At 40.0% G+C, this 10,000-nt stretch overlaps 1 protein-coding gene across 1 annotated transcript; it reads left to right on the forward strand.

Annotated features, from left to right (window-relative positions):
- The first annotated feature begins 14 nt into the window (after positions 1-14).
- Positions 15-9,950, forward strand: smc1a (structural maintenance of chromosomes 1A). Its single transcript, XM_004070438.3, has 26 exons — positions 15-369; positions 903-1,091; positions 1,543-1,655; positions 1,861-2,064; positions 2,515-2,753; positions 2,837-3,095; positions 3,332-3,472; positions 3,544-3,626; positions 3,719-3,818; positions 4,075-4,182; positions 4,300-4,485; positions 4,602-4,781; positions 5,767-5,913; positions 6,045-6,182; positions 6,271-6,387; positions 6,469-6,575; positions 6,657-6,798; positions 6,896-7,041; positions 7,123-7,276; positions 7,362-7,469; positions 7,605-7,761; positions 7,851-8,005; positions 8,110-8,261; positions 8,356-8,425; positions 8,538-8,648; positions 9,221-9,950. Exons 1-26 carry the CDS (start codon positions 261-263, stop codon positions 9,299-9,301), a joined length of 3,696 nt encoding a protein of 1,231 aa, XP_004070486.1. The 5' UTR covers positions 15-260; the 3' UTR covers positions 9,302-9,950.
- The last annotated feature ends 50 nt before the right edge of the window (positions 9,951-10,000 follow it).

Raw genomic sequence — 10,000 nt, forward strand, 5'->3', positions numbered from 1 at the left:
TTCCTGCGAGATTGTAAAATGGCGCTTTGTTTTCACTAATGCACCGAGTTTATTTGATAAAGATTTTATCTATATGATTTTGTTTACGTAAACGTACTTCTCATAATGTAAATTTCTACTGCTAGCCATCGACCTAAAGCAACTACTTTTTCATTTGCGAACGCATGAGTCTGTAGCATTAGCTTACTAGCATTTTTTCTTCGCTAAGCTAACATTGACCGTGCAGCTGTTTTCCCAGTCTGCTGCACAAATAAAGAAAAATGGGTTATTTAAAACTCATTGAGATCGAAAATTTTAAATCATATAAAGGAAGGCAGATTATTGGACCGTTTCATAAATTTACTGCCATAATCGGACCCAATGGATCGGGTAAGTTATGCCCAACAGTTCAAGTCGCTGCTGCTAACGGAGAAAAAATATATATTGCTGTTATTATGACGGTGATCTAACCCTAAATTTTATTTTGTGTTACCAAGCAGCTTTTGCGAAGAGAGTGCATGTTCAGACCATTCCTACACTTTCATTTGCACTTATTGGTCCTATCTTAAAGCCCACAAGATTTGGGTTATTATAAAATAATTACCAATTTCCCACAACTGATTCTGTAGAGTTTTCTTATTTGCAATATTTTGATTTTTTTGAATTGATATTTTTTAACCACGAGAGTAAATGAATTACTAAATTACAACATACATTACAAATTAATGTCATACCATCAAAAATACTGTTGCGTATCTGTTTCTCTTTATATTTTACTCAAAGTACACGTCTTTTGATACCCTAGTTTATGTGAAAACACAAGAGAAAATTGATTATCTGTATTTCTAAAAGTTGTGTATTTCTGTAAAACTACATTTTATTACAACTTCTCTAACTAGATTGTCTGTATGCTTTTCCCAAAGGAAAATCCAACCTTATGGATGCCATCAGCTTTGTGTTGGCAGAAAAAACCAGTAATCTGCGTGTGAAGACTCTGAAGGATCTAATCCATGGAGCGCCTGTAGGAAAACCAGCTGCAAACAGAGCCTTTGTCAGCATGGTTTACCAAGAAGATAATGGCGAGGAACGCACCTTCACGAGAGTTATCATAGGTAAAAAAAAAAAAAAGAAGAAGAAAAGAATAGTATTATTAACACATTAATTCTTTCAAATGCTCACCTATTCACATTTGTGTGGGGATTTTAATAAGCAAAACATTATCTTTGCAAGTAAATCACAAATAATAAGTTCAATACTGTTTTGCTGTTGTGTAATATCAGCCCTTTTGTCTTTGTCTGTCTGCTTTTAGCTGAGCATAACTGGGATATTAGAATTTTTGCAAAAATACATTTACTTGTCACTTGACACAGAAAAAGTTTTTATTTTTTATTTAACTTCGCATGTGTTCATCTACTGGTTTTTGACGGAAAAATCTGATTCTAAACAATCATATTGCCTTTCTTTGAAATATTTTATTATGATTCAACAAGGAATAAAAAAAAAAAGATTTATTTGAATTTAGAATTTCTTTTTTACGTGACTACATTTGGGGTTTTGTTGCAGGTTCTTCTTCTGAGTATCGGATCAACAGCAAAGTTGTGGGTCTGCCAGATTATAGCGAAGAGCTGGAAAAACTTGGCATTTTGATCAAGGCCCGGAACTTCCTGGTTTTCCAGGTGAGACCAAATGCATAGCATGCCCTTTCTATGACTGTTGACTGATGAGACAGTGTTTGTACTGACGGTTGTCTGCTCCATTACGGTATTTTTTTTTTAAACACATCCACTGATGTGAATCCTGTGAATTTTATTTTTCTTCTCTTAAAACAATTTTGGATTAAATTGGTTTGGCATTTAATTTATTTCTTCTTTTTACTAAAAGGGAGCGGTAGAGTCTATTGCCATGAAGAACCCCAAAGAGCGCACAGCCCTGTTTGAGGAAATCTCCCGCTCAGGAGAGCTGGCCCAGGAGTATGATCGAAGGAAGAAAGAAATGGTGAAGGCAGAAGAAGACACACAGTTCAATTATCATCGGAAAAAAAACATCGCCGCAGAACGCAAAGAAGCCAAGCAAGAGAAGGAGGAGGTATGTCTCTGTGACGATAAAATAATGTGTACACATTTTTCTTGAAAACCTTTTTTTTAAAGGAATTGAAAAGCATTTTTATTTTGTTTGCCCGGAAAACTGTGTAAGATTATAACACATGTCATGCCTTTGGTTTGTACCTGTTATTACTGTTCTATGGAGAAAGTTGAACTCCAATCTGGAACTTTAATTTGTGAAATACTCACTAAAACAAAAAAGCTAAATTGCTTTTATGGCAGCATAGTTTGTTAATTATAAGATATGGTGTAAACCAAATAAATCCAAACAGCGTATATTATTTCATGTAATCATTTTTAATATGTGGATTCTATTTACAGAAGACATTTTAAACTAAAGTGACCTATAAAAGATGGACGCAGTGATGATGGACAAAACTCATGAAAGTTTTGTTGTGATCATGTAGTTTGTGTCTTTTGATCTCTCTTTAAGGCTGAGCGTTACCAGCGTCTTAAGGATGAAGTTGCCAGGGCCAGTGTTCAGCTCCAGCTCTTCAAGCTCTACCACAATGAAACTGAGATTGAAAAGCTCAACAAAGAGTTGGGCCAGCGGAACAAGGAGATTGACAAGGACCGGAAGAAGATGGACCATGTGGAGGAAGAGTTGAAAGACAAGAAAAAGGAGCTGGGCAGAATGATGAGGGAGCAGCAGACCATCGAGAAAGAAATCAAGTCAGTTAGCTCCTGGTGTTTCTACATCAATTATCTGGGGTTAAATTCTTAATGAAATGCTAATCATATCATTTCGCTCGCAGAGAGAAGGATTCTGAGCTGAACCAGAAGCGGCCTCAGTACATCAAGGCCAAGGAGAACACTGCTCACAAGATCAAGAAGCTCGAGGCGGCGCGAAAATCGCTCCAGAACGCACAGAAAATGTACAAGAAGCGCAAAGCAGACATGGATGAATTAGACAAAGAGATGAGGGCGGTGGAAATAGCAAAACAAGATTTTGAGGAGAGGATGGAGGAAGAGGCGCAGAGCCAGGGCCAGGACCTCACTCTTGAGGAAAATCAGGTGTGACTTTTTGATAAAGGTTTTCAAGATTCCTTAATTCTAATTTAAAGTGTTTAAAAAATGCAAATGTCATTTCATGTTGCTCAGTTAAAACATAATACATTTTTATTTCTTTAGCTTCTAACTCGTACAGACATAATAGCTTTCTTGAAAATTTGAATGAACAAACTATTATTACACTAGGCTGGAAGTTTGCTATGAGCTTGTATGAGTGTTTTTTTTCTCTCCTCCATCAGGTTAAGCAGTACCATCGCCTGAAGGAGGAGGCCAGTAAGCGAGCTGCAACTTTGGCTCAAGAGCTGGAAAAGTTTAATCGCGACCAAAAAGCTGACCAGGACCGCCTTGACTTGGAGGAGAGGAAGAAAGTGGAAACAGAGGTAAAAAGGATAAACTCAATCAAAAGTTCTGTGCAAAGATCAGAACCAATATTTATCATGTTTGTTCTCAGGCCAAAATCAAACAGAAAATCCGGGAAATTGAGGAAAACCAGAAGCGTATCGAGAAATTAGAAGATTATATTGCCACCAGCAGGTATGTTTATCTTTTAGATGTATTTATTTTTTCAAATGCTCTGGAATTATTGTAGATTTTTATTCTATTAATCTGTTTTTTGTTCTTTTCAGGCAGTCACTTGATGAACAGAAGCGCATGGAGGAAGAACTGACCGAGGAGGTGGAGATGGCCAAGAGAAGAATTGATGAGATCAACATGGAGCTTAACCAGGTAGGGGGTGGGGGGCATCGATCTGTTATCTTACCACATGGAGTTGTTGGTGTTGCATTTTTTTATCCCTACATTAAGGTAGACTCAATATATTTCCAACGATGACGATTCTTTAAAATGTGGATGCTAGCAACTTCCTTTTACACTGCAGATAATCCATGCTGGCCAGTTTTCATTTTATTGTAATACCAGCAAACTAAATCATCAGCTGTGCAGAGTTCTTCTATGCTTCTTTTCATTATTGGTTTTGCTGTAGGTTATGGAGCAGCTGGGAGACGCCAGAATCGACAGGCAGGAGAACAGTCGACAGCAGCGCAAAGCCGAGATCATGGAGAGTATCAAACGGCTGTATCCTGGCTCTGTGGTAAGCAAGCTTTAAAAGCATTACTAATTCTGTAATGACTTATACAGACTTAATACAGGGATATACAAATGAACAGGATTTACTATGAAGTCATTCTTGGACCTTTTCTTGTTTTAGTACGGCCGTCTGATTGACCTGTGTCAGCCCACTCAGAAGAAGTATCAGATTGCTGTCACCAAAGTGTTGGGCAAAAACATGGATGCCATCATTGTTGACTCTGAGAAGACGGGCAGAGACTGTATTCAGTACATCAAGGAGCAGAGAGGAGAGCCTGAGACCTTCCTTCCTCTCGACTACCTCGAGGTGAAAGTGATGACACAGATGAAAGATAAATGATTTGAAGTTTTTTGTCCATATCAATATTGATGAACAACAAATATACATTCATTTGGGTTTTCAATGCTATATTTTTGTTAAAGGTGAAACCGACAGATGAAAAACTCAGAGAACTGCGAGGGGCAAAGCTGGTGATTGATGTGATTCGCTACGAGCCGCCCCACATCAAGAAAGCTCTCCAGTACGCCTGTGGCAATGCTCTTGTATGTGATAATGTAGAAGATGCACGAAGAATCGCTTTCGGAGGCCCTTACAGACACAAGGTACTTTACATGAGAAGAAATGATTATGCCTATGGAATTTTTCCCACAGGTTTAATGTTCAGGTTCACTGTTTGTCGATGACTCTCAATTCTATCTGTCTGCCAAACCTAATTCCATACTTCCACCCCTCTTTCTTACCAACTGCCAATCTCACACCTTCAAACCACTAAACAGTGATAAAACTGAGCTCTTGCTCATTGAAATCCCATCTATTTCCTCCAAAACAAAGTTTTTTCTCAGAATTCTGATGGTTCTTCATTCTCCCTTCTCTTTGGGTGAAGTTTAGTTGAAGTTTTGTTCTTGACATTACGTTATCTTTCCATTCTCACATGAGCAACGTCACTCGGACAGGTTATTTCCACACATGTAATATCAATGTCTCAACCTTGCTACTTCCCATCGTGAGTTTTGTAAGTCCCCCATCTTCCCCAAAAATCTCTCCATAAACTCCAGCTGGTGTAGAACTCAGTAATGTATATCACAACAATAAACCCTCCTTTTCACTGCTTCATCTGTTCGACATCATCTGCTTTGGCTCCCAGTTTTTCAAAGAAAAGAATATAAAATCCTACTCCTCAACATCCCACTCTTCCAAACCCTTTAGAATTTCCTCCTCATTTCCATTCCCTCCTGTTTGTCTCAGGTACTCCGCCTCCATCACCTCACTGTTCCCTCTGCCCCCCTCAGAGCCTTCAGTTCTTCTGCTCTTTAAATCTTGAAGTCCAGAACATGATTCAGTTTTACTTCAAGTTGAAGTCTCAAACTCCCCCATTCCAGTTTTCTCTCTGTGATTTGATCTGCACCGTCTTTGCTTTGTTTTGTGCCGAATTTTATTGTGTGTTGTACGTGTTCATACTCTTTATGGTATCCTTGGGCATTTTAAAATCTGCTTTTGAGTATAATAAATTATAATAATAACTAAAGTTGGTCCATCTGAGGATCCATTTGTGAAGACTGCTTTTCTCCTTTTGTCTACTCCTTCCAGACCGTCGCTCTGGATGGAACTCTGTTCCAGAAGTCTGGAGTCATCTCTGGAGGAGCGAGCGACCTGAAAGCCAAGGCCAGACGCTGGGATGAGAAGGCAGTCGATAAACTCAAAGAGAAAAAGGAAAAACTTACGGAAGAGCTTAAGGTTAACTTTTAGTCCTGCAAGTTTTTATGTTTGATTCCGGGTGTTTTGGGTGTATTGATCCAGCTGTGAACAGCTGTTGGACGTTCTCACAGACTTCAGTTTGTCAAACTTTAGATCTCATCTTTCTGTAGGAGCAAATGAAAGCAAAAAGGAAGGAGGCAGAGCTGCGACAGGTGCAGTCTCAAGCTCACGGGCTGCAGATGAGGCTGAAGTACTCTCAGAGTGATCTGGAACAGACGAAAACTCGACACCTCTCCCTCAACATGCAGGTACACTCTGGTAGTGATAAAGTTTGCATTGTTTGCACGTTTACTATTGGTGTTGCATCAAACTCTCTTTTTTTTGTGTGTCCTGCAGGAAAAGTCTAAGCTAGAGAGCGAGCTTGCAAACTTCGGCCCTCGCATCAATGACATTAAGAGGATAATCCAGTCCCGTGAGCGTGAAATCACAGACCTCCGCGATCGGATGAACCTGGTAAGGCTAAGAGACTGAAGTTCACTCAGAAATCCTTTTGGAAACATGCAGAGCACCGACTTCTTTGTCTTTGATTCTCAGGTGGAAGACGAGGTGTTTATTGAGTTCTGCAAAGAGATTGGAGTGAGGAACATCAGAGAATTTGAGGAGGAGAAAGTAAAGAGGCAGAATGAGATTGCCAAGAAACGGTGAGTTCTGTTGTCCCGTCAGTTCTGTGGATGATCAGCTGTCCTGATTCCTTCTTTTAATCTGACACTTTTATTCTTCAGTCTTGAGTTTGAGACCCAGAAAACTCGGCTGGGCATCCAGGTGGACTATGAGAAGAACCAGCTGAAGGAAGATCAAGAGAAGGTCATGATGTGGGAGCAGACTGTTAAGAAGGATGAAGCGGAAATAGAGCGACTAAAGAAGGTAGCAATCTTTAGTAAAAAGTTGAAATTGTCATTTATTCTGCTAATAGATTCATTTGAACTTAAATGTGAAATTGTTTTGTGTGATTTGTTTTCAGGAGGAGCACAGGCACATGAAAATCATCGATGAGACAATGGCTCAGCTACAGGATCTGAAAAACCAGCACCTCACCAAGAAATCTGAAGTCAACGATAAAAACCATGAAATGGAAGAAATTCGCAAAAAACTTGGAGGCGCTAACAAGTTTGTAGCTAGATTTAGCATTTCCTCAGTGTGAGAATGTTATTTTGTATTGCACCACAAACCTTTTCTTTTTGTTTCCAGAGAGTTGACCCAGCTCCAAAAGGAGGTGACAGCCATCGAGACCAAACTGGAGCAGAAGCGCAGCGACCGCCACAACCTGCTGCAGGCCTGCAAAATGCAGGACATCAGGTTGCCCCTTCGCTCAGGAACTATGGATGACATCAGCCAGGGAGAGGTACACGGACATGGTCTTCATTCTGTCACTTTAACTGGATTTGAGAAAGAGACGGGAAAACATTGTTTTTGCTCTGCGGCTGCAGGGAAGCTCTCAGACCGACGAGTCTAGCAGTCAGAGGACATCGAGCAGCGTTCTGGCTAAAGAAGCTCTTATTGAGATCGATTACAGCAGCCTGTCTGAAGACCTTAAGGTAAAACGTCTAAACAGTGTGTCTGTGTGGAGCCAAGACACTCATTCTCCATGCCAGCACATTAAATCTTATTTATTTGTTTATGGTGATTCTTTTTGTAAATTTCACATAAACACGCATCCTTGCACCCCGTAGGATGCTCTGTCAGAAGAGGAGATCAAGGCGGAGACAAACACACTCCAGCAGCGTCTGAATGAACAGCAAAGCATCCTGCAGAGGATCAGTGCTCCCAACATGAAGGCCATGGAAAAGCTTGAGAGTGTCAGGGACAAGTTCCAGGAGACCAGTGATGGTGAGAGGGAGTTGTCAGATTTTAGACTGTTGTCAAATAACTTATGGGAAAGGGGATACATTTGACTCATTTTGTTGTTTCTTCTTCAGAGTTTGAAGCTGCTCGTAAGAGGGCTAAGAAAGCTAAGCAGGCCTTTGAGCAAATCAAGAAGGAGAGGTTCGATCGCTTTAACACTTGCTTTGAGTCCGTGGCCACCAACATTGATGAGATTTACAAGGCACTGTCTCGCAACAGCAGCGCCCAGGCAAGTTTCCTTAGAGCACGCAATACATGATTCCACTCGTACAATACTTATACTCGTAAAAAATACTTGTAAAACAACGTTTTTTCCTAAATCTTCCCCTGTAGGCTTTCCTGGGCCCAGAAAACCCAGAAGAACCGTATCTGGACGGCATCAATTATAACTGTGTGGCTCCAGGAAAAAGGTTCAGACCCATGGATAATTTGTCTGGAGGAGAGAAGACTGTTGCTGCTCTGGCTCTGCTGTTTGCTATTCACAGGTGATTGAAATTGAGAATCCAGAAACACAGAACATGTGTCATCCTCTTGTAAAACAATAATCCCCTTTTGGACGTCCTTCCCTCGTGTCTGCAGCTACAAACCGGCCCCCTTCTTTGTCCTGGATGAGATTGATGCCGCTCTGGACAACACTAATATTGGCAAGGTCTGTTCATGTTTGATTCACTGCTTTCTGCTTCTTATTCAGTGTTGTTTCTCTTGAAACTTTTCATTCTTGTTGCTCATCTTGAAGCTGGGATTTCTTTTTATCCTTAAAGGTGGCAAATTACATCAAAGACCAGTCTGTGCAGAACTTCCAGGCCATCGTCATTTCTCTGAAGGAGGAGTTCTACACTAAGGCAGATTCTCTCATTGGTGTCTATCCAGAGGTGCGGTTTTTTATCATTACTTTTCAAATAACTAATGCAAATAGATGAGTGCCGTAGAGCAGTGCTCCCCAACCTTTTTCAGGCCACGGACCAGTTTGATATCAGAAAATATTCTCACGGACTGGCCTGTAGGAGGCTGAAGTAGTATCCAATATTTTCTTAGCCTCCAGTTTCCCTCAATTTTTGAGGGTAAATTTTATCTTTATCCTTTGTAAAATATCTGCAGCTGGTTTCAACTTTAGCCAGTAGCCGATGGCCTTTTGAGATGTGATCGAGCGACTTGAATTACGCTAAGAATGAGTCGGATGTGGTTGGGAGAATCCAGTAGTTTTCCAAAATAAAAATTTCTGTAGAATCATATTATAAACAAAGCAGATAAAAATCATAAGTTGTTTATTTTGTTCTCTCTCTGCGGCCCGGTACCAACTGTCCCATGGACCGGTACCGGCCAGCGGCTCAGGGGTTGGGGACCACTGTCACAGAATGATTATTTTAGAGGCACTGCATTAAGCAGAGTTAATTGCTGTTACCTTAGACTAAAACCACAAATTACATTTTCTGTCTGTTCACAGCAAGGAGACTGCGTCATCAGCAAGGTGCTCACCTTTGACCTCTCCCAGTATCAGGATGCCAATCCCAATCCAAATGAATAATTCAGGCTTCTCTATGTAACAATTTTGAAAGTTGGATGTTTTGCTCTGAGGTCAAATCATGTACTGGATTTCTTTTCCTGTTTTTTTTCTTCCTTTTCTGTGTTTTTTTTTATATATGCTAGTGTGATAAACGTGTCTTTTTATTGTAGGTATTTTCTTCGTAGGCAGTAAAAATCAACATGTACATACATTATCTTAAAGCAGCCCTTCTTCAATTCGGCCATAATGGTTTAACCAAAAGTTATCATGAAGTGAAATCCAGCTCCAGAGTTCTGTGGTTAACACGTTTGCAGACTTTTATACGGCTTATGGCGCCGAATTTCAGTGATGCTCCTGAAATCTCCTCTATGTTCTTGTTTATACCAGCAGGCATTTACATTTCATGTGTGCTATTTTTTTTCTAGTGCAGCAGAAACATTCCCTTGTGATAATGAAATAAACATTTAATTAGCTTCAGCTGGCAGCCCTTGAATTAGATAACAAAGCTTAGCAAATCTGCATAAAGCAGACATTAAATATGGAGAGAATCTTCCAGCTGGACGATTACCACAAGTCTTGTTTGTGTTTGAGGAACAGCGAGTCAGCTTTTGATAAACAAACATGTCTGCTTTGATTGATTGCTTCAATAAATATAATTTGAATAATTTAACCTTGTTTTCGTGTATCTGTTACTGCATTACAATTTAATTTAGAAGGGGA

The sequence above is a fragment of the Oryzias latipes genome, chromosome 7, assembly GCF_002234675.1.
Source record: "Oryzias latipes chromosome 7, ASM223467v1".
Classification (NCBI taxonomy): domain Eukaryota; kingdom Metazoa; phylum Chordata; class Actinopteri; order Beloniformes; family Adrianichthyidae; genus Oryzias; species Oryzias latipes.

What these genes read in the sequence shown, in the direction of transcription:
- smc1a (XM_004070438.3), top strand. Translation starts at nt 261, where the DNA reads ATGGGTTATTTAAAACTCATTGAGATCGAAAATTTTAAATCATATAAA. An exon ending in CTTCACGAGAGTTATCATAG is followed by an intron (nt 1,092 to 1,542) that starts GTAAAAAAAAAA and finishes GTTTTGTTGCAG; the next exon opens with GTTCTTCTTCTGAGTATCGG. An exon ending in CTCGCAACAGCAGCGCCCAG is followed by an intron (nt 8,006 to 8,109) that starts GCAAGTTTCCTT and finishes CTTCCCCTGTAG; the next exon opens with GCTTTCCTGGGCCCAGAAAA.